This window comes from Anolis sagrei, chromosome 4 (assembly GCF_037176765.1).
Source record: "Anolis sagrei isolate rAnoSag1 chromosome 4, rAnoSag1.mat, whole genome shotgun sequence".
Lineage (NCBI taxonomy): Eukaryota > Metazoa > Chordata > Lepidosauria > Squamata > Dactyloidae > Anolis > Anolis sagrei.
This window is the reverse complement of record NC_090024.1, coordinates 205875864-205899277: the sequence shown is the minus strand read 5'-3', so window position 1 is coordinate 205899277 and position 23414 is coordinate 205875864. Positions and strand designations below refer to the sequence as shown.

Below are 23414 nucleotides of genomic sequence, written 5' to 3'. Positions count from 1 at the left end.
TATATAATATTGTACTGTTTGGATTGAGACCAAACCTCTCTTTTTTGGCCTCTATTAAAACTATTTAAAAACAATAATTAAAAATTAAGATAAACAATCACATTGTGTACTTACTGGGGTGCAGAAGAGAGAGACTTGGCTGTAAACAAATAGTAACCAACCATTTGCTGGAAAATGCCATGCTGTGCTAATGCATTTATACACATGTCCTGGGATAAGAAAAGGTCTGTGTAGACACTGGGAGGGCAAGCATTAATAGTGGTGATGTTTATTTTTCATGAACATCACTCAGGCAAAAAGAATGCTGGCACAAACACTGGCAATGCCAAAGTATTTTAATTATCCCATATAAGTTCAAAAAAGGACTAAATATCCTAACGGTACCAGATTCTATCCTATCTTGGAAGCTGAGGAAGGTCAGCCCTGGCTAGTACTTGGATGGGGGACTGCCAATGAAGAGCAGATGCTAGAAGTTATATTTCAGAAGGAGAATATAGAAAAACCAGTTCTGAGATTTCCTTGCATTAGAAAATCCTATTAAATTTGTGGGGTTGCCATAAGTCAACAGGCAACTTGAATTCACACACACACACATGAATAAGAAGAATGTTAGAGCTTTCTCCTTTCTTTGTGCTATTTCCTGTATACATTGAATCCAATAAGACTATTGTGTAATAATAATAATAATAATAATAATACAACCCACCTCTCCTTGTGGCTTGAGGTGGGTTACTACATAACTAAAGCACACAGTCATGATAAACATTATAAAATTCACCTATTAAAACACATTTCTACAATTACATATACAGTGATGCCTTGACATATCAGCTTAATTAGTTCTGTGACCAAGCTCGGAACTCAATTTGCTCATATGTCAAAGCAAATTTCCCCACTGAAATGTATTGTATTTCAATTAATGTGTTCCAGCCCCTGCAAAACCACACCAATTTTCCCCTTTAAGAGCTCTATCGCAGAATTAATAAAACAATTTTAGTCTCCCCTTCTCTTCCTCCCCCCTGTCAAAAGTCTCATTGGCTGGCACATATCCAGAGCCTTGCTGGAGGCCTCCCCGCAGCACTTGGTGGAGGAGAAAGCCCCTTGGGGCAGCTCTTCTCTATCGGCCACCTCACTAAAGGAAGGCTGCAAGCAGGCCCTGTGCTGGACCCAGGGCGAGTTGGGCACCTGGCCACAGCTGAAGGAGGAAGCTGTGCTCCCCACAAGCAGGTCCTGCACAAGATGATGGGTATTCTCACACTACTGCCACCTCTCACAAGAGCACCATACTCTCTTCCTTCAGCCACGGCTTGTGACTCAGATTGCCACTTGCAAGTCAGAACAGAAAATTGTATTTATTTATTTATTTTATTTATTTAGTACACTTGTATACCGCTAATATCTCAGCCTAAAACGGCGACTCATTGCGGTTTACAACATTTAAAAACAACAATAATTCCGATTAAAAATATAAAACACATACATATACAATACTCAGTATTGGGCCACCAATACAGACCAATGCATCTCTTAATTAAAATCATAATCCAATTTCGTTGTCTGTGATTGCCAGTTCTTGATCAAAAACTTCATCGCATCGGATTAGCCAAATGCTTGCTCAAACATCCATGTTTTCAGTTTTTTCCGAAATGCCATCAACGAGGTGGCTGATCTTATCTCTATAGGGAGGGCATTCCAAAGCCGCGGGGCCACCACAGAAAAGGCCCTGTCTCTCGTTCCCGCGAGCCGCACCTGTGAAGCAGGCGGGATGGAGAGAAGGGCCTCTCCCGAAGATCTTAGGGTCCTGGTGGGCTGATAGGCCGAGATACGTTCGGATAGATATGTAGGGCCAGAACCGTTTAGGGCTTTAAAGGCCAAAGCCAGCACTTTGAATTGGGCCTCGTATCTCAGACTGCTCGTAAGTTGGGACGCTCATAAGACGGGGTGCTCATAAGTTGAGGTTCCATTGTATGCCATTGTAAAGACATTGCTACATAGTAAATTCCAACTGATGCCTCCTACTATCTGACTTACTAGCAAGTAGGTGCTGGAATTGACAGGGCTACCTTCCCGTCATGAGGTTTGGGCATTTACTACTTTTGTAAGATTGCATACTACACATATTATAACACTAGTTAACACATCAGCCTTGTGAGGGCCTCTTTGGTGAGTTTATCATATCTTCTTTCTAGTTCTCAGTCAGCATCAAATTCCATTCCAGCAACTCTCTTCACCATATGGTTAACTACTCACCTTGGCTTTTCTTCGGCCTTTGTTCCTCAATGAGTTTAATTAAAACTAAACTTGTCACCACATCAGCATACCCATAGATTGTTTATTTTAAAAAATCTATGACTATTCACACAAACAGTCTTCCCATAAAGATCTGCCCCAAGGCAATTTACTGCATGCTTCTGAGGAAGTTGATTTGTTTAAAAATGTCTCTCTGCCTCTAAGGTGCTACAAAACTCCTGTACAACTTGATATTCCAGACTAACGCTGTGATGTGTTTGACTTTGATGTATGTCATGTTTCTTCTTTCCACAGCTACAAGAGTGTGGTGACACCCAGACGTGCTGGGGCAGCTATTGCTTGCTGTTGGTTGGTTTCCTTCCTCGTAGGGCTGACCCCTATGTTTGGCTGGAACAACCTGAACAAAATGCGGAAGGCTCACAACTACAGCCAGTCGGAGTTCACTGTGAGTTGCCAGTTTGAGAACGTCATCAGCATGGAGTACATGGTCTACTTCAACTTCTTTGTCTGGGTGCTACCTCCATTGCTCCTCATGTTTGCCATCTACGTGGAGGTCTTCAAGATCATCCGCAAACAGCTCAACAAAAAGGTTGCATCCAGCTCAGCAGACCCAGACAAGTATTATGGGAAGGAGCTGCATATTGCCAAGTCCCTTGCCTTGGTTCTCTTCTTGTTTGCGGTGAGCTGGCTGCCTCTGCACCTCCGTAACTGTGTCAGTTTCTTCTGCCCCTCATGCAAGACCCCCAGCATCCTCACCTACATTGCTATATTTCTGACACATGGGAACTCAGCCATGAACCCCATTGTTTATGCGTTCAGGATTAAAAAATTCAGGACCACATTCCTGCAAATCTGGAACCAGTATTTTTACTGCAAAGTAGACAAGAACATGAATAATATTGATAACACTGACATTGCCATCTAGAAATTAATCAGGTTTGGGCTGGCCCACAGTCTTCATGCCAAATACTATGGTTTATAAACATCCCTTTCCTTGTCCAAATGGCCTAGTTGGCTTCATCTTCATTGTATGCAATGCCTACTCCTGGGCAGAGCAGGCAAAGCCCAGAGCCAGTCAAGGGCATTATTTATGACTATTAGTAATATTCATTGTGCCATTTCATATTCTAGGAGCTCTCCACCCCACCCCCTCTTTTTTTAAAGGCAAATCTTACATTTATGCATTTAAAGGGGAACTATATCAACCGGAAGCTGTGACATCTCCTTCATTCCAATAAAGAAGAAATGCTTCTCTGTGGTTTTCTTTGGTGGGGATTTGCTTTTCAGCCTTCATGGTATGGTGTTGCTGGCTATAAGCTATTCCAATCAGGCACAGAATCAGTGTGTGTGTGTGTGAAATGGACAGAAATTTGAGATACATATGAAACTTGGCTTCCAATTTATTTTATTATTGTTGGGATGCAGAATTGCCAGTGGGTGAGATAGCAGGAGCAATCTGTTCTGAATTCTGATTCAGGTAGTGCCTGGGTTACCCACACCCATTTTTTTGAAGCTGGCAAAAATTGCTTGGCAATTGGGAGTATTCTTGCTGTAATTCTTCATAAGTTATTTCCATGGTAAAAAGTAGAAATTTAAATGTTGCCTTTAAATGCTACTTTTTTTATGGGTTAGTAAAATTGGGTAAACCTTCAGCAAAGAGGGCATGGCCAGGGATTAAGTGGGCTCTAGTGACTTCACCATGGGAACAATTTTGTCTCATTTTTTGACCATTTGATAGATGGACAGATAAACAGACAGATAGACAGACAGCTTTTTGTGTGTATCAGGAGCAACTTGAGAAACTGCAAGTCGCTACTGGTGTGATAGAATTGGCTGTCTGCAAGGATGTTGCCCAGGGGATGTTTGGATGTTTTGATGTTTTACCATCCTTGTGGGAGGTTTCTCTCATGTCCCTGCATTTTGGGGGGGGGGGGGGGTTGGAACTGACAGAGGGAGCTCATCCACACTCTCCCTGGATTCGAACCTTCAACCTGTCGATCTTCAGTCCTGCCGGCACAAGGGTTTAACCCATTGCGCCACTGGAGGCTCAGACAGCTGATGTAAGAGCACTGGAGGCATAGCAGGTAAGACCAGTAACACCAAAAGTAACACAAACTGCACCACAATCAATATTTGTCATGACTTAACTGGATAAACTTTAGCTTGTTCCATCATTTCTTCTCCTTTTCCCTAATCATAGTGTTTAATGTATTCATGAGTCCTACTGAAATCCATGAAAGTGAATGGCTAAGAAGCAGATTATCTTCCATATTTATCCAAAAGCATTGTTTTTTATATCCCTACAACAATTGTATTCAGCCAGTTTAGCTGTTCAGCCGCCAAGTGGAAATGAGTTTTACTGACCTACAGGCTGATATAAATTATTTCTACACAAATGAAAGAACAATGGTCATGAGAGTATGATGCCAGTGAAAGTTGGGTTGCATGTATTGAATTTTTCCTTGGTAAAAAATAAATGCTCTTGGTTTCAAAGCACGGATTCAATCTTTCACTCTCAGCAGAGCCTAATTAAGATGAAAAGCATCTCCCTTCTTCTCCCCGAAAGCAGTATATGCCATGTCCTGCTGTGCCCCAGAAAACAATAGAGACGTGCATGTAAGAAAGTATGTAAATAGGTTATAAGTAAACAAAAATAACCCCGCGCTGCACCTCCACCTCTAGAGTTTACTACATAAACCAACAGCTTGGAAAATCTTCAGGGACACTGATGTGCTTTGCAGTTGTAGCATAGTCTGGAGAATTAAGGGCCTTGAAGGTGAACATAACGAGATGCTAAGACTTTATAACCATGGATGTACTAGGGGTCCAATTAGTAAGTAATTGCATTCTGTGCACACTCGTAGATTTTGCTGAAAGGGATCCTGCTGTATTCCAGAACCACTATTCTGAATCACCTCTGCCATTCATTACCCTGACTTAATGCGTGTCTCTCCAGAGGATCCCTGGGTGTGTGTGGCGTTTTTCTCTTTCTCCCAGACACAGAAGCATTCCTGTCAAGGCAGTCACAGTGAAATTGCGCTGAAATGAAGAAAGACTTCCTCAAAGGAATCGGCTCACAAGCTGAAAATAGCTTAACAGCACAAATGGAGTATTTCATCATTTCTCCACATTTGTCCACAGTAAATTCGCTGATTACTGAAAGTAAGTATCAATTTAGAAAAATGGGAAAGGATGGGTGTGCTTGAACTATCTTAAGAGCTTGACCTTTTGGTCTACTAGGAAAGATCTCTTTGCTTTGAATTTGCGCAAGCAGGTTAGCTGACACAGATCTTGGAAATGCTGCTCTTGAACTAGAAATGCTTGGGTACTTTTAAGAAAATCAGAAAAATTGCTAATGTTTCTAGGCTCTGGGATTAGATTTTCTGGATATCTCTTTTTTTCCTATACAGGAAAATGCAGAGTACTTCTCCAGGCGAAAGAGAAACATGACAATAATTCATTGAGATAGTCCATGATGCATCATCACAAAAAAAAAAAAAAAAGTGAAGGCAAGAGACCATTATTTGCATTAAATTAGATATGATAATATATGCAAAAATAGATTATTCATATTTTGTTACACGTATAGGCTACTTTTTATCCATTTGATAAGTCAGGGAAAAGCTATGGATATAGTATATACTTATTTTAGGCTTTCCTGTCAGTTTGATTGTGGAATGTGGAGCCATGGTGGTGCAATTACTTGGCGCAATTAAATTACTTGGATGGTGGAATAGAGGTCATACTTATCAAATCTGCAGATGACTCCAAATTAGGAAAGGTTGCTAAGACTCCAGAGGACATAATGACCTTAACTGATTGGTGAGCTGGGCCAAAAGTGACAAGATAAATTTCAACAGAGACAAATGGAAAGTAAATATTTAGACTGAAAAACTGAAATCCACAAATGCCAGATAGAAGAAATCCGATTTCCTTATCTATATATATAAAAAAGTTCTAGTATCCTAGAGAAAAGGTTTTAGGGAGCTTAATATGATTTTCATATCTACATGAGAAAAAGTACAGCCCCCAGTGGCGCAATGGGTTAAACCCTTTTGCGGGCAGGGCTGCTGACCCATAGGTCAGTGGCTCAAATCTAAGGAGAGTGGGTTGGGCTCCCTCTGTCAGCTCCAGCTCCCCATGCAGGGACATGAGGGAAGCCTCCCACAAAGATGGTAAAACATCAACCATACGGGCACTCCCTGGACAACATCCTTGCAGATAGCCAGTTCTCTCACACCAGAGAGACTTCCAGTTTCTCAAGTTGAAAAAAAAAGTGAGTTTAGCTTAGAAGTTAAATCTGAGTCAACTGTATGTTGCCATAAAGAAAAAGAAAGCCAGTGTGATTCTTCATTCACAAGAATATTGTGCACAGAGCAAGAGCCACTGTCTTTCAGAGAAGTCATAATACAAAATTCATGAGAATGCCATTAATTAATATACAACATGAAGCCACACACAAACTCACACAAGGACCTTATTTGTCTCCCTATGTTGCTAAATACATTTAACATGCTTTCTTCCCAATATGAGTAGCTCTGGATATCCTGGGTTGTCCATGTCTAGCATGCACAGAGCAGTATGATCTCTGTGTTTAATGAACAGCTTAAGATTACACTATTCTTGGTCTGCATGTGTGATGTATGTGATGCACGTGTGATATGTGTCTAACAAAAAGTTTAAGGTAATTGCACTGTTGTGGATCTGCATGTGGCAATTGAAACCGAAGTATTTTAGAAATGTAGTGTACTTTATTGCTTAGATATTTACTATGCTTTCTGCATGCTAAATATAAAGCACAATGTATAACAAGCTGGTTCAATTCTTTTTTAACACTCCAGTGTAACACAGAAACTCCACTCCATCATCATTGTACATTCCTTTTTTTTATTATTTAAAGTAATAGCTCTTGCAGCTTGTAAAGGAGAAAGGAAGTGGAAGGAAAAAAGGAAAGCGGAAGCATCTTTAAGACTAACTGGTTTTTATTTTAGCATTAGCTTTCATGAATATAAACCCAGTTTTTCAGATGTAGTACCAAATGGTACCAAGGCCTTAGGTACAAAACATATTTATATTGTTGATACTGTTCTGAGTATTCAAAGTGCTGTAAGATGACTATTACCCTGCAAACAAATGAAGCAAGTTTCCCAGAGTAATTTTGAGAGAGTGTGAGAAGAAACATCTCGCTCCCACCTTACCTGATTTTTGAAGGGCTTGAGGGGAACAGGGGATGCTTATGCTAGAACGAGAGCCAAAAAAGGGAAGGCTGTAAATACATCAGTACAAGTAAAGTGGAAGGATGAGATGCTTACAAAGAGAGCGAGAGAGAGCTGGTTGAGGAAGAAGGTATTGTACAAGGATGCTTGTTTTGCAGACCCAGATGTAAACACTTCCCTCTGCGTATTCTGTTCTGGACAAGGAACATGTAAGACATGCTATGTGCTGGCATTTCTCCTGATGCAGGACCTTACAGGTGAGGCCCTTCTCATGCTCTAATGAGCTTAAAGGCAAGCAAGGGGGAAATTGGCACAGTGAGGTACACAGGAAACACACCATAAATAGATCAGATCATTCATATCTCATGTTCTTGCTAATTCTGCCTGACAAATGAATTAACACCCAACAAAACGATGGGCGGAGGGAATAGAAGCACTGTAAAAAAATACAGCTATAATTTTTGAAGTATATATATTTTTAAAGTGTTGAGATGAGGTTTCACTCCAGACAATGCACAAATGTTTCCTGGCACTAAGAGAAAACAACCTGAGCTGCATTCAGTGTGTGCAAAAGGAATTACCAGAACAATTTTTCCAGAGCAAGAGGACAACAGGTTGGGGAAAGGTGTAAATGCAACACCTACCCAGCTGTTTTAATTTTCAAGGGAGAGCATAGCTTTCTGTCCTTTGTTCACCTACAGAAGTTTAGAAAGCTGCTACCTTCTCTGCTCTGGAGCTGTCTTGGAGAATTGGAGGTTGGCATTGCGCCTTAAAAGAAAAGAGGCAAAATAGGAATGAGGTGTAGTCATGAAAATAGTTATGGTTGAATTTTCCCCATCTGTGTATAGTGAGGCTGATTTGGATTGGGTTCTGTGCTTATATGCAATTTTAAAAAATTCAGCTGCATTAATCTTTTATTTAAAGTTTTGTTGATTGATAGGGCCAGCGTAGTAGTTTGAGTGCTAGATGATGATTTTAGGACACTAAGGTTTGAATAGAAATCATAAAAACCCACTGGGTGACTGAGCAAGCCACATACTCTTTGCCTTAGAGGAAGGCAATGGCAAACCACTGAACAAATCTTGCTAAGGCAACCCTATAAGAAGGTCACAGTAAGTCAGGATCAACTTGAAGGTACATGACAACAGAAGAAAACACAGAAAAGGAACACCAAACATTGCCCCTCTCCCCAACACAAGCAGGTACTACATATCTGCTCCACCTTCTTCTAAGAATAACTCTATAACATGTAATTGGTCAGACCACACCTGGAATCACACTGCGTCCAATTCTGGGCACCACAATCGAAGAAAGAGGTTGACAAGCTGAAATGTGTCCAGATCAAGAGTTTGGAGAATAAGCCCTATGAGGATTCACTTAAAGAGCTGGGCAAGTTTACCCTGCAGAAGAGAAGACTATGGTGGCCATATATAAATATGAGGGGAAGTCATAGGGAGGAGGGAACAAGCGTGTTTTCTGTTTTCCTGGAGACTAGGATGTGGAACAATGGCTTCAAATTACAGGCAAGGGGATTCCACCTGAACATTAGGAAGAACTTCCTGACTGTGAGAGGAGTTCAGCAGTGGAACTCTCTGCCTCAGAGTGTGGTAGAGGCTCCTCCTTTGGAGGCTTTTAAGCAGAGGCTGGATGGCCATATGTTAGAGGTGCTTTGAATGTGATTTTCCTACTTCTTGACTGGAGGGTTGGACTGGATGACCCATAAGGTCTCTTCCAACTCTATGATTCTATTTCAGCCAGAATTACAGACAAAAGCAAAAAAAAAATCAATTCCATGAGACAAAAGAGAGGACTGAGGATAATTTAAGAGCAGAGGAGAACAGAGAGTGTGATTGCTGATGAATAACCAATATAATCTTTACAGATCCACATTAGTCATCATACATTTTTTTAAAAATGGACCTTGCATTCCATGTATTGCTTGTTTACCTGTTGTTTGCGAAATGCTTTTTTTCCTTTTATGTCTGCCTGTAGAATCCAAAGTTTTTGTCTGCTGCCAATTCCCCACTCTAATATCAAATAGCCTAGCAGCAAATTATGTACAAAGAGGTCCAGAGATGTTACATTTAATTACCTTCTGCCAAAAAGGCTGATGGGCAAGACCAATACACGATCCCTTGTGCTTCTACAGTACCTCCAGCTTTCACTGGCTGAACATGCTGGAGCATAACCAAGGTTGGAGATACACACTATGCATTTAATGTCCAATTAAACTTTGAAGAGGACTCTGGGCTCTTAATTTTTGCACACAGTTACCAGTTAAATAAGAAAAACAACACAAAGCAGGAACACTTTGGTCCAGTTTTGGACCAAATAGCTCACAACCAGCCAGGTTACAGATGGGAATGAAGAAAGCCTGAAGCATACATGGTTTACTCTTCACAACACATGGAATCATTACAAGAAGAGAATGTGAGCAAAAAGTACTTCTAAGTCTCACTAGGCAAGTATGCTTAACTTGTTTATTCATTTCTTCTGTTTTCTAATTGCATTCTGCCTTCAGCCACACTACCCAGTGGAATCAAAGAGACTTAAATCGGTATTTAATTTAAAACAAGAATGACTGGAAGGTAGATTGAGATCTTCTGTTACATTTATCAGCAGACTAGATTGGCAAAGATTTATGTTTGCTAAAATTTAACATTGAGAACAACAAAATGACTTTGATAAAGGGAGGGAGGGTTTTCTATATCAGTGGGAATTATGGACTTGTCTTGGATTCTAGTCTGAACTTTATTTATTTATTTACTCTATTTATACCCTGTCTTTCTCTACTTCAAAGGGGACTCAAGGCAGCTTACATAGAGGCAATTATTACATGCCTTAAAACACATACAATTCCATATATATATATATATATATATATATATATATATATATATATATAAAACTAGCTGTGCCCTGCCACGCGTTGCTGTGGCCTATAGTAAAACTTATCAAAGTTGAGGTAGATATCTCGACTATTATGAAAGAGAGGTCCCTACCTATTCCTTCCCCCTTTCTCTCCTTTCTTCCTTCTCTACCTCTTTCTTTCTTTCTTTCCTTCTTTCACTACTTGGTTTCATCCTTCTCTCTTTCCTTCATTCCCTTCCCCTTTCTTCCTTTGCCTTTCTTCCCTCCCTGTTTGCTTCCTTCTTTCACTTTTTATTTCCTTTTATTTCACCACCATCATAACAATAACAATAATGCAATGCATTCCCTCTGGGACCTGACACCTCTCCCATTCCCCCTAAAAGGGTCTCAGAGGAACAATAGCATAATAATAATAATAATAATAATAATAATAATAATAATAATAGAAATAACAACCTTTACCCGCCATGTGTTGCTGTGGCCAATCTTCCCTCTTTCTCTCCTTCTTTCCCTCCCTCCCTCCCTCCTTCCTTCCTTCCTTCCTTCCCATCTTTCCTTCTCCTCTTCTTTCTCTATCTCTTTCCTTCCTTCCCCCTTTTTCTTTCTCTTCTGCTGTCTCTTTTCTTTCCTTCCATCTTTCCTTTTCTTTCCTTTTCTTCTTCCTCTAACTTTCCTTCCTTCCCCCTTTTTCTTTACCTCCCTTTCTCTTTCTTCCTTCTTTCCTTCCTTCCTGTCTTTCCTAGATTTTGACAGGGCAGGAAGGGGCGGGGTGGGGTTTGGAGGTGGCCTGAAGTAAAAGGAGATAAGATTGGGGCAGGGGAGTGATGGAGCGTGGGGTTGCGTGTGTGTGTGCGGCGGCGGGGGGAGTGATGGAGCCTGGGGTTGTGTGTGTGTGTGCGGCGGCGGGGGGAGTGGGGTTGCATGTGTGTGTGCGGCGGCGGGGGGAGTGGGGTTGCGTGTGTGTGCGGCGGTGGGGGGAGTGAAGGAGCGTGGGGTTGCGTGTGTGTGTGCGGCGGCGGGGGGAGTGATGGAGCGTGGGGTTGCGTGTGTGTGTGCGGCAGGGTGTGTGTGTGTGCGGGAAGCGGCGCGGCGGGGCTTGGAGTGGGCATGGTTTCCGCAGAGGGAACGTTGGCCGGAAGGCCATGTGCGCGCGCGATGGAACTTGCGGCTGGGCGCCAATGCGCATGCTCAGTTGTTTTGCCGTTTTGTGAGTGTGTTGTGTTGTTTTTCATTTTGAATAGATATGTTTGTACCTTGTGGGTTGTGTTATGGGCATGGGAATTTTGGTTAAGTTTCGTTGGGGGATTTTTGAGTTTTGTTCTTTTGCCGTTTTGTGAGTGTGTTGCTGTGTTGTTTTTCATTTTGATATGTTTGTACCTTGTGGGTTGTGTTATGGGCACAGGGATTTTAGTTAAGTTTCGTTGGGGGATTTTTGAGTTTTGTTGTTTTGCCGTTTTGTGAGTGTGTTGTTGTGTTGTTTTTCATTTTGAGTAGATATGTTTGTACCTTGTGGGTTGTGTTATGGGCACGGGGATTTTAGTTAAGTTTCGTTGGGGGATTTTTGAGTTTTGTTGTTTTGCCGTTTTGTGAGTGTGTTGTTGTGTTGTTTTTCATTTTGAGTAGATATGTTTATACCTTGTTGGTTGTGTTATGGGTACGGGGATTTTGGTTAAGTTTCGTTGGGGGATTTTTGAGTTTTGTTGTTTTGCCGTTTTGTGAGTGTGTTGTTGTGTTGTTTTTCATTTTGAGTAGATATGTTTGTACCTTGTGGGTTGTGTTATGGGCACGGGGATTTTAGTTAAGTTTCGTTGGGGGATTTTTGAGTTTTGTTGTTTTGCCGTTTTGTGAGTGTGTTGTTGTGTTGTTTTTCATTTTGAGTAGATATGTTTATACCTTGTTGGTTGTGTTATGGGTACGGGGATTTTGGTTAAGTTTCGTTGGGGGATTTTTGAGTTTTGTTGTTTTGCCGTTTTGTGAGTGTGTTGTTGTGTTGTTTTTCATTTTGAGTAGGTATGTTTGTACCTTGTGGGTTATGTTATGGGCACGGGGATTTTAGTTACATTTCGTTGGGGGATTTTTGAGTTTTGTTGTTTTGCCGTTTTGTGAGTGTGTTGTTGTGTTGTTTTTCATTTTGAGTAGATATGTTTATACCTTGTTGGTTGTGTTATGGGTACGGGGATTTTGGTTAAGTTTCGTTGGGGGATTTTTGAGTTTTGTTGTTTTGCCGTTTTGTGAGAGTGTTGCTGTGTTGTTTTTCATTTTGAGTAGGTATGTTTGTACCTTGTGGGTTATGTTATGGGCACGGGGATTTTAGTTACATTTCGTTGGGGGATTTTTGAGTTTTGTTGTTTTGCCATTTTGTGAGTGTGTTGTTGTGTTGTTTTTCATTTTGAGTAGGTATGTTTGTACCTTGTGGGCTGTGTTATGGGCACAGGGATTTTGGTTAAGTTTCGTTGGGGGATTTTTGAGTTTTGTTGTTTTGCCGTTTTGTGAGTGTGTTGTTGTGTTGTTTTTCATTTTGAGTAGATATGTTTGTACCTTGTGGGTTGTGTTATGGGCATGGGAATTTTGGTTAAGTTTCGTTGGGGGGTTTTTGAGTTTTGTTTCCTCGTTGGATGCCCCTAACAAATTTTTATATATAGATTAAAAACATATTAAACATTTAAAAACATTCCATTCCATATTAAAATCACGCCATCCACAGTCATAGTCCAAGCTGTTCTATAGTCATTCCACATATTCCAGATCTGTTAACTGCACTGCACTGTTCTCCAAAGGACTTATTCCACAGCCAAGTTTTTACCTTTCTTCTGAAGGCTAAGAGGGAGGGGGCTAATTAATGTCGCTGGGGAGGGAGTTCCATAGCCGAGGGGCCATCACTGAGAAGGTCCTGTCTCTCATTCCCGCCAATGGAAACTGCAAAGGAGGTAGGACTGAGAGCAGGGCCTCACTGGACGATCTTAATCTCTGAGATGGTTCATAGGGGGAGATACGTTCAGGCAGGTAAGCTGGGCCAGAACTGTTTAGGGCTTTGAATTGTGCTCGGTAGTAGACTGGCAGCCAGTGGAGCTGGCGTAACCGGTGTGTGTGTGTATATTCCCTGTATGCCGCTCCAGTGAACAATCTGGCTGCTGCCCATTGGATCATTTGGAGCTTCCAAACAGTTCAAAAGCAATCTCACATAGATCCAAGGTATTGGGACTATCCAAGGTATTGGGACTATTTGGAAGGGGTATGTTTCAGCACCTTGAATAGCTCTTATAACATTACTGCTAAAATCTGGAACTGATTAATTGCAACAGTAACATGGAAACTATTAGCTATCATTGACTGATTTCCTCAAATTCTATTCCTGGAGTGAAAAATGTTTAGGGTAATGAGAAGTGGAATTTTGTTTGGAAAGAGTGTGAACTCTATTCAGTTCTTGTACATAAAAAAATCAATGAGCTCATACTTACTTGCATCCTAAATATATGGCTTCCAGACTGGGCTCTGGTGGATTTGTAAGAACTGGTAAAACAAAATAACATCTGTAAGCCTCAAGTTTGCTCACCACTTACCATGGCCAATTTTGGCTGCCTTTTCAATTTTGCTTTGTTAAATTTAATACCCAGAACACAAGGGGCATTGCCAGTTAGGATCAGCTGAGGGAGACCACCAAAGAATACAAAATGAGAAAAAGGCAACATAGAATCAGTCATGTGCGAAATAGCTTTTGGGTAAATTGAATATTTTGCGATAAGAAACAAAGCAATCTAAGGACTGGATTATTTATTACAATGCAAAATTTTGTGGATTTCATCATATCAGGCATTTACACTCAGCTGATAAATACAAAGATAGAGACAGGTGCATAGACATATTAGAAGCAGGTGTTTGAAATATAGGTTGCTGTAAGTTTTTTTGGGCTGAATGGCCATATTCCAGAAGCATTCTCTCCTGACATTTCACCTGCATCTATGGCAGTCATCCTCAGAGGCTGTGAGGTCCATTGGAACCTCACAACCTCTGAGGATGGGTTTATATATCTTTGGAATGTCCAGGGTGGGAGAAAGAACTCTTGTTTATTTGAGGCAGGTGTGAATGTTTCAATTGGCCACCCTGATTAGCATTTAAAGGCCTAGCAGTTTTCAAGGTGTGACTTCTTACTGCCTGGGGGAATCCTTTGTTGAGAGATGATTAGCTGTCCCTGATTAGGTTCTTGTGGGTTTTTTTCGGGCTATATGGCCATGTTCTAGAGGCATTTCTCCTGACGTTTCGCCTGCATCTATGGCAAGCATCCTCAGAGGTGAGGTCTGTTGGGACTGGGAAGGGGTTTGTATATCTGTGGAATGACTAGGGTGAGACAAAGGACTTTTGTCAGTTGGGCTAGGTGTGAATATTTCTACTGACCACCTGATTAGCATACAATGGGCTGACTGTGCCTGGAGCAAACTCTTCTTGAAAGGTAATTAGATGTCCCTGCCTGTCCCTGATTGTTTCTTACCTGGAGTTTCCCTGTTTTTAAGCAGCTGGGGGGGGGGGGGGAGGAAAGGGCCTAAGGCCAGGAATGGTAGGAGTTGAAGTCCAAAACACCTGGAGAGCCAAACTTTGCACATGCCTGGTGTATAACATTTCCATTCAAAGCTAAGCATCCCATGGCTTTTTGATGTTGCTGCGTACATCTTTCCTCCACATTAATTTGTGTGTATTTGTGTGTGTTACACACACAGAACAAAAGAATGTAACACATTGCACATGTGACTGAGAAGGTTGTGGTCTGGAAAAAGAATCTGAATTGCAGAAAGCAGGCTAGTTTTTAAATGTCCACACTTCCTTTGTTTAGCTTTTAATGGAACAGATGGTCACCCCTCCGGAAAAAAAAGTCTATCTAGTCACTGCCAAAAAAAGAAGATAAAAAAGACATGTCCAAATGAATCTCCTAATTTGTAGGTATAAATGGAAATTAAAAATACTCCATCGTCATATTGGAAAGAATATGACAAGGTGAACTCTATGACCTAGTGTTCATTGTTAACTGCTTACCTGCAAATTCAAGAACTCACATTGGCATTGGCTTCAGACAGGTGGTCAGCTCAGCCGGCTTGGCATCAGGAATGACACATTTGCTACACTACAAGGCTTCTCTCTCTGAAGAGTTACTGCAGCTTGGCACCACTTTCTGATGACAGGGACTTGCTTTGGCCTTTTGTCTCTGGGCTTTTGCCAGTGAAAAGGGCAAAGGCAGTGGTGCTACAACCATCACTGTTCCTTCTCTCAAGTGAACAGATGAATAGGGCTTCTTCTCATTTGAGATGTGTTGAGGCATGGAGAGGGGACCAAACAGAAGTCGATCTATGCCCCAGGGTCACCCTTCTTTTTGCTTTATGTGGGCACTAACTCTGCCTCATTTGGGGGTGGGGGGGGGGAGTGGCTGCCCCTTCAGTCACATCCTCTGTAATATAGAGGTGTCACTGGGCCTGATGGGGGCAGAATTAGGGCTTCACTTCCCACCTAAGAGTTGTATCTACTAGTTTTAATCTATTTTATATGCTATTTAGTTATGTGTTGTATTTTATATTTTGTGAGGCATTTAATTTTTTCCCTTTACTTTGTTGTGAACCGCTTTGAGACCCCCAAGGAGTTGAGAAAAGTGGTAAAGTTAAAGGTAAAGGTTTTCCCCTGACTTTAAGTCCAGTCATGGTGCTCCTTGTCTGTAGATACCTCCAAGGTAATGACTGCATGGAGTGCCATTACCTTCCTGCTGGAACGGTAGCTATTGATCTACTCACATTTAAATGTTTTTGAACTAGGTTGGTAGAAGCTGGGGCTAACAGTGGGAGCTCACCCCACTCCCTGGATTCAAACTGGTGACCTTTCAGACAGCAAGTTCAGCAGCTCAGCAGTTTAACCCACTGCGTCACTGGTGGCTCCAAGAAAAGCGATATATAAATGAAATAAATAAATAATAAAATAAATCTACTTCAAGGCACCAGAATTCAGAAAGGATGTTGATAAGCTGGCATGTGTCCACAGAAAGAAGACCAAAATGATAAAAGGTCTCGAAGCCAAGCCTCAAGAAGAACAACTTAGAGGTTTGGGTATGTTTAGTCTGGAGAAGAGGGAACGTGAACTGAGGGGACATGATAGCTTTGTTTAAATACTTGAAAGAATGCCATATTGAAGAGGGAAAAAAACTTGTTTTCTGTTGCTCTAGAGCAGGCCTGCACAACATGTGGCCCTCACAGGGATTTAGTGTGACCACAGAGGTTCTGAACCTCTGAAAGGTGAAAGAGTGGTCATGCATTACTACAGTAGAGTAGCAATCAGAACCTGCTATTCCTTCTGCCAAGTGTTTTATTTCTAGACATTTCCTTTCTGTATGCACCAAAGTTACCCAAGCAACCTGCGACAAAAGGGGCACTGCCGACTGATCCAGTCAGGATGCTAAAAGTGCTGGTCTCAGTAAGAAACACAGCAGATCGTTGTTCTCAGATTGGAGTAGTGGGGATGAAATTCTAAGTGGTATTGGACCTTTACTCAGGGAGGTTGGAATCTTGAGCTCCGGGTTATGTTAAAATTTAACATTAGATTGTCCATTTTAGAGGGGGAAGGAATCAGTATGGAAGAAGGGCCTCAGTTCTTGTTTCCTGCACTCTTCCTTTCTCTTCTGTCATCTCCTCCTCATTTAGTAGTGAAACTGCCAACTCTGCACCATTCACATGTGAAAGAGAAAGGTAACTATGCCTCCCTTCCTTTCTCTTTGCCTCTGGGTTGCCTCTTGCACTACCTCCTCCTCTGGTAGGAAAAAATACCAACACCCCACAACTCGTTTCCATCACTTGTGAAGGAGAAACATAGCTTCATCACAAAGTTATTGTGGGTTCTTCATAGTGAACCTAAGTTTCTCCTTCACAATTGAGGGAAATGAATGGTGCAGAGTTGGTGGTTTTTCTGAAGGAGGAGATGACAGAGGCAAAGAGAAAAGAAGAGCAGTGGAGGCAAGAGCTGAGGCACTTCGTTTGGCCTATTGGCCCTTACTACTGCCACGTTGTGCAGGCCTATTGTAGACACAAGAACACAGAGCAATGGATAAAAAACTACAGGGAAATACATTCCGCCGAAACATTAGGAAGAACTTCCTAATGGTAAGGTTGCCTTGGAGTGTGATGAAGTCTTCTCTGGAGCCACAAATAAGTATGTTGCCGATCAGATTCGTACACCATCAAGGATTGAATTACTGGATCGTTTTCATAGTAAATGCTCCAGAGTTTGATTTTTCTGGGTATGTATATAGTTTTCCTTATTTTCCTGGATGTGCTGATAACTGAACTTTGTGGATTACATCTGCTTTTAGTGGCTTTACCTAATAGTGTTGAGTAGGTATGGGCAAACTTGGGCCCTCCATGTGTTTTGGACTTCAACTCCCACAATTCCTAACAGCCTCAGGTCCTTTCCTTTCCCCCCTCAGCCACTTAGCCTGAGGCTGTTAGGAATTGTGGGAGTTGAAGTCCAAAACACCTGGAGGGTCCAAGTTTGCCCATGCTTGGTATAGAGTTATGTCCTCCATTCTTTTGATTGGCTGTTGCGTCATGCCAAAATGACTTGGAAAACTTGTCTCATGGTGTTTGTCAAGAAAACAAACAGTATTGTGTAAATCCGCTTTCTAAATCAGATAACAAGAAAACATGGTTAGGAAAACATAGAGGGAGGAGGCATTGGGTGAAAAATCCCTGCTGAGCTGCCTCTAAACTGCAGGGGGTTCAGTGTCAAGAAACATCACTGAAACATCACTTAACAAGTCCTTAAATGATGATTTATGAATCTAAAAAGCAACTGCAAAGAGCCACACTCTTGTGCTGTTTTATTACACTTCTTTCCCATCTTTCTTTCAAAGATATCAAAGTGATATACATGGCTTTTCTCATTCTCCTCCCTATATGTATATATGATACCACTCAACTTGCAAAAGGCCTTAGGCAGATATACAAATAGAGAGACATAAAGAAATGTGAAATCATCTCTAAAGCAAACAAGTCAGATGATACTGTATCAAAATGTTGAAAAATATTAAGAGGTGAGGAGTCAGCAACCCTGGGAAGGAGATTATGCTGAAAGAAACTGTGACTGACTTAAAGCCAGTGGGTTTCGCAATTGAGATCAGAAACCAGATTGTATCCATCTTACTGTTGGGACTACACTCTTAGCCATGCTAGATTGGGGATTCTGAGACTTGTACCCCCCAAAATGCAGTCTTCTCCTGCTCTCCTTTATCTTCCTAATATTTGTTCAATTTACGAATGTTTATACCACAGTTGAAAATTGCAGGTTTTTCCTCTCCTGCTTATCCAGGAAAAAAAAAATCAAATGGTTTCTTGGTGTTTAGCTTTGAAAGAATGTCAATGAAGACCTCTGTTTTGTAGCACTGTTTGGGAGTGCAATGGAAGGCTTTTCTTTGTGTCAGGAGCAACTTGAGAAACTGCAAGTCACTTCTGGGGTGTGAGAACTGGCAGTCTGCAAGGAAGTTCTCCAGGTGAAATCCAGATGTTTTTGATGTTTTATCATCCTTGGGGGAGGCTTCTCTAATGTCCCCGCATGGTGAGCTGAAGCTGATTGCGGGAGCTCTTTTGCACTGTCCCTGGATTCGAACCTCTGATCTGTCGGTCTTCAGTCCTGCTGGCACAAGGGTTTAACCCATCATGCCATCAGGGGCTGGATTTTTTTTACTTCCATTATGCTGAGATGCATTCCTTCTCTCATCTGAACAACTTACAGCAAATGAGCAATAAAATGAAAAATCACCTTTTCGCTCTGCTCTGTCGATTAGCTAGGTCTAGATTTTTTTTAAACAAAGGAAGATAGAAAATAATTTTTATTTCATTAGTTATAGTTCTAGGAATGAGTGGGACATTTGAAAAACAGATATTTTTTTAATGCGGATGGAGCCAGTATCATGTAGTGAATGGAAACGTGTCCAGGGTTCGAATTTCATGGAAACCCACTGCATGACCTTGGGCCAATCATGCTCTCTCAGCTTCAGAAGAAGGCAAAGTCAAACAAATCTTCCCAAGAAATTGTTTCAGCCTTAAAGCTGCCCTAAGGCTGAAACAACTTGAATGGACACAACAGAATGTTTGTGGGCTCAGTCTCAAATCCCAAACATGAGCTAGCAATGATCTCTGAAAACAGCAATCAGGAATTGTTGGGGAAATACCTGTGTGGGGAAAGTCTCAACCAAGTATGCTGAATGTGACCTTTGTGTTACATGGAATGATCCCAATCATTTTGAGGAGATTGGCTGTACTGGTGCCAGTACAGTATTTTGTAACTCAGCTCTACTCTTCTGGCTCCAGATCTTGTCTGAACTTGGAAGCTAAGCAGGGCCAGTCCTGGTTCATACTTGGATAGGGGACTGTCAAATTGACAGTGTCAGTGAATACCAGGTGTTGTAGGCTACATTCAGAGGAAGGAACTGGCAAAACTACCTCTGAATATTCTTTGTCTAAGAAAGCCTTGGGAAATTCATGGTATTGCATTAAGTGTAAAGGTGACTTGAAGGCACATGCACATTCTTCAGAAGGGCTGGTGAAGCTCTATGGAAACAGTTTGCAGAACTCCATATTTCAGGAAAGTACTCCAGCATCCTTCTGCTTTGTAAAAAACAGCATTGTTCCTATTGAATTTCAGCTGCAGCTTTGGGGGCTGCTGATCTTTGGTAGCATCAGAAGTCAGATCACTTTATTAGGGGTTGCGAGGAAGAGAATAACATATAGCCTCCCACTGGCTTTACGATGCACACCTTTTCTGTAATGCTGTTTCTTTTAGTACTGAATGTGTAGATAAATGATGAAGAAAAAGCACTTGGGAAGTGCTCTGAGTCACTTTTGAAATTACTACTTTTCTGTTATTGCTATGTTTTTGATCCACTGACTAATCCCAAGTTGGTGATGTACTCCATTGTCTCCATTTTTTTAGTTGCCAGTTGTAGAAGTGTTTGCGAATTGCAGAAATGCAAGAGTGTTTATGTGTGCATTAAATGTTCTTGACTTGCCATGCAAGATGACTGTGTATTTTTTTTCCTCCCACACTTGGATTTCCTCAGAGATGCATGAGCAAAGAGGGTGGAAAATTAAGCTTGTATTTACTTTCCTGTGATCAATCATACAGCAAAGCATAGCTTACGTTTACTTTCCTGTGATCAATTACACAACAAACAAAGCAAGATACATAGGTAAGGGAAAACATGTACTAGTACAGACAGATATCTTTCAGCACTTGGGTGAGCACATTTTGCAAAAGTGCTGTACATAGTGCCTAATTTCCCTGTCTAGGGAATGGCCACTTTTCAGTTCATGTGTTTTTCCTGCCATTGTCTTCCAAATCACACTAGTATAGGGTTTCCATACTCTGTCTCTACACCTTCACTTACACATTATTGCATTTATTTGTTGCCTTCTTTTAACCTGTCAAATGTTGAGGATATTAATATAGACATTTTTGATGACTGTGGATCAGGGGCAGCTTATTAAGAAAGGGACTTTTGTTGGATTGGGTGTTCACATAATTTTCAATTGTGACACTTTATACATTGCAACTGAAATGAAGGGGAATTGTGAGAATGTTCACTCACACCACTGATTCACTGGCTTTCATTTAGTGGGTTCTTCCAGATGGATGGGCTCCTAGTACTATCAAGCAAAGCTTGGAAATGTTACTTTGTGGAAATTTTACTTTTGGAACTGCAACTCTTGGTATCATCTGGGGAATTATAGTAAGAAGAATTTCCAAACTGTGATCAAAAGGCAAGTTGCTGTCATTCTATCCTTGCCTACTTAAATGATAGCCATACGCAGTTGGAGGTATGTGTGAGAAAAGCAATGGAGAAACATGGGAAGGTGACATGTAGAAAAAGATGCTGTCTGGATTCACCAATCCCATTATATTCTGTGAATGTGGCACAGAATGTAATGGGATTGGTTACATTAAACAATTAAACAATTAAATCGATAAGTAGACAAGCCCACTGACTTCTATCTGAGTCTACATGCCTTGGTATCTTATTCATAAACACAGACTGTTAATGGAGTGCAGAGAATATGGAGTGAATTCAAATGTCTTACGTCCATTGGCCAAAAATCTACATTAGGAGTTTTCATCTATGAAATCCCTGAAACATTTGAAAATAGTTCTCCCATCACTACGACCTGCCGTTATGCATATTTCCAGTGCAAAATGGTTAAACATCTCCTGGTTTATCAAAGCAGAAAACATTTGGTGACCCTCCTGCATAGCAGACCTGAGTCAACAACTCTGTTGGATTGTAAATCTATATTGTATCTCCATCATTACGTGAAATCAAACAGTTGGGGAAAGCCAGTTTGTGTGGTTATAATCCAGCTGTTGGGGCTCTAAATTATGTGCATACTCAAGGGAGGGATATTTATTATCCAGCTTTTGGGGCGAGGACACATTTAAACATATTTTCCAATGTTACGCAATTTTTTTTGCTCTCTGAGGAAAGAGACAAAACCCATGAACCAGATGATCCTGCCTTCCTCCAAGCTTGCATTTACTGGGATGAACATTTTCTAAGAATGCTCGACCCAGAAACAAACTTCTCCACTATTCTATACACGGTTTGAAAACAGTCCCGGTGGCCACATATGTATGCATTCGGAAGCACACGCCCACAAATATGGGTGTGTTTAATCTCACCCATTCAACACTCCTATCCTCTTTAGCCCTGCTCAGATGACCTATGTGTGGGTGTCAACATGTAGACAAAGGGATAATTGTGCTTGCTTGCTGTTTTTCCTATTTGTGCAATAACAGAATTTAAGGCTATAGATCAAGGAAGACAAAGTACAGCCTTCCGGATGATTTTGGACCACATCTCTTAACATTCCTTAGCTTTGATCATACTTGGCCAATTGATGTCTCAGTCCAGTAACATCCAGCAGGCTACATTTTTCTTGTTCCTTGTGTACTCGCTGTACTCATGCTAAGTGCAGTCTAGAACTGAAACAATTTTGTTGTCTACAAAACTCAGGGCAGTTAGCAATAACATCCACATTTTATCAATGCTGAAATTAAGCATCAAATGAAAACCAAGCTCCAGAAATACAAAGAAGGAAGAAGAAAAAAAGAGTGGCAGCCACCAGATTAAAACCTCCTCCGGCACCACATCAAAGTGTATGCCAAAAGCTGGAGGGAATAAAAATAAATATGCCTTTCAACAGAACAACAAAGATGAAATTATAATTAATATATAAAAGCATTAAAACACATCAATCAATACACGTGACCCATTAGTTAAAATTTTCCTCTGCAAATAAATCCACATAAAAGCCATCCATCGGCATGGATAATAATAATAAAAATACACCGTTGTGTGGTGTGTTAACCCGAGATACAAAAGATCCTGGTTATAATCCCTACTGAACCACGAGCCTCATTTGAGCAAGTCAGTCTCTATCAACCTGATCTAACTGCAACAATACATTGAGGAGGATTGTGGTGCCCTGAGGTCATTGGAGGAAATGTTGGACATACATTTAAGAAATCAATATTTGCCTCCAGGTGGAATAGCATCAAAGATGGAGCTGGCATCCCTTGCCAAGAAGTTCAAAATTTGGAAAGCAGCCACTTAGAAGGTCCTCTCTTGCATTTCCATCAAATATGATTGTGGGGAAATGGGAAGAAAAGCCTCCTCAAAAACCCAGGCAAGGTCATATGAGATACTGCAGTATATTGAATAGCCTGGACTCAGCTTGGGTACCAACAGGGACGACTAGTGTGGCTGTTGTATGATAGGAGTCACATTCACCCTGTGACTGGTCCAAATCAAAAGAATGGCCCCAAGACTCGACCAGCTGTACTTATGGGGGTAGTCTACAGCTTGAGACAAATGTGTGGAAGGGGCTTTTATGGTCCATAAACAAGATAGAGAAAGCAGGCTGAAAGACAGATTAAAGACTGATAAACAACCATGCATAGTAATCTTGGACACCACTTTCCAAATGCATTCAGACCCCCAACTCTTAGCAAGTGTCACCAAATTATTAAAACGTACATTTTTGACTATAGGACTAGATCCTG

The 23414-nt window shown here is 41.2% G+C and overlaps 1 protein-coding gene across 4 annotated transcripts in view; it reads left to right on the top strand.

The window, feature by feature from the left end:
* Nucleotides 1-3508, top strand: part of LOC132773299 (adenosine receptor A1) — a 77626-nt gene extending 74118 nt beyond the window's left edge. For all 4 annotated transcript variants that reach the window (XM_060772473.2, XM_060772474.2, XM_067468126.1 and 1 more), the window contains one exon: nt 2545-3508. In XM_060772473.2, the coding sequence (XP_060628456.2) occupies nt 2545-3175 (631 nt within the window). In that variant the 3' untranslated portion in view covers nt 3176-3508. The remainder of the gene's footprint in view (nt 1-2544) is intronic.
* Nucleotides 3509-23414: the final 19906 nt, after the last annotated feature.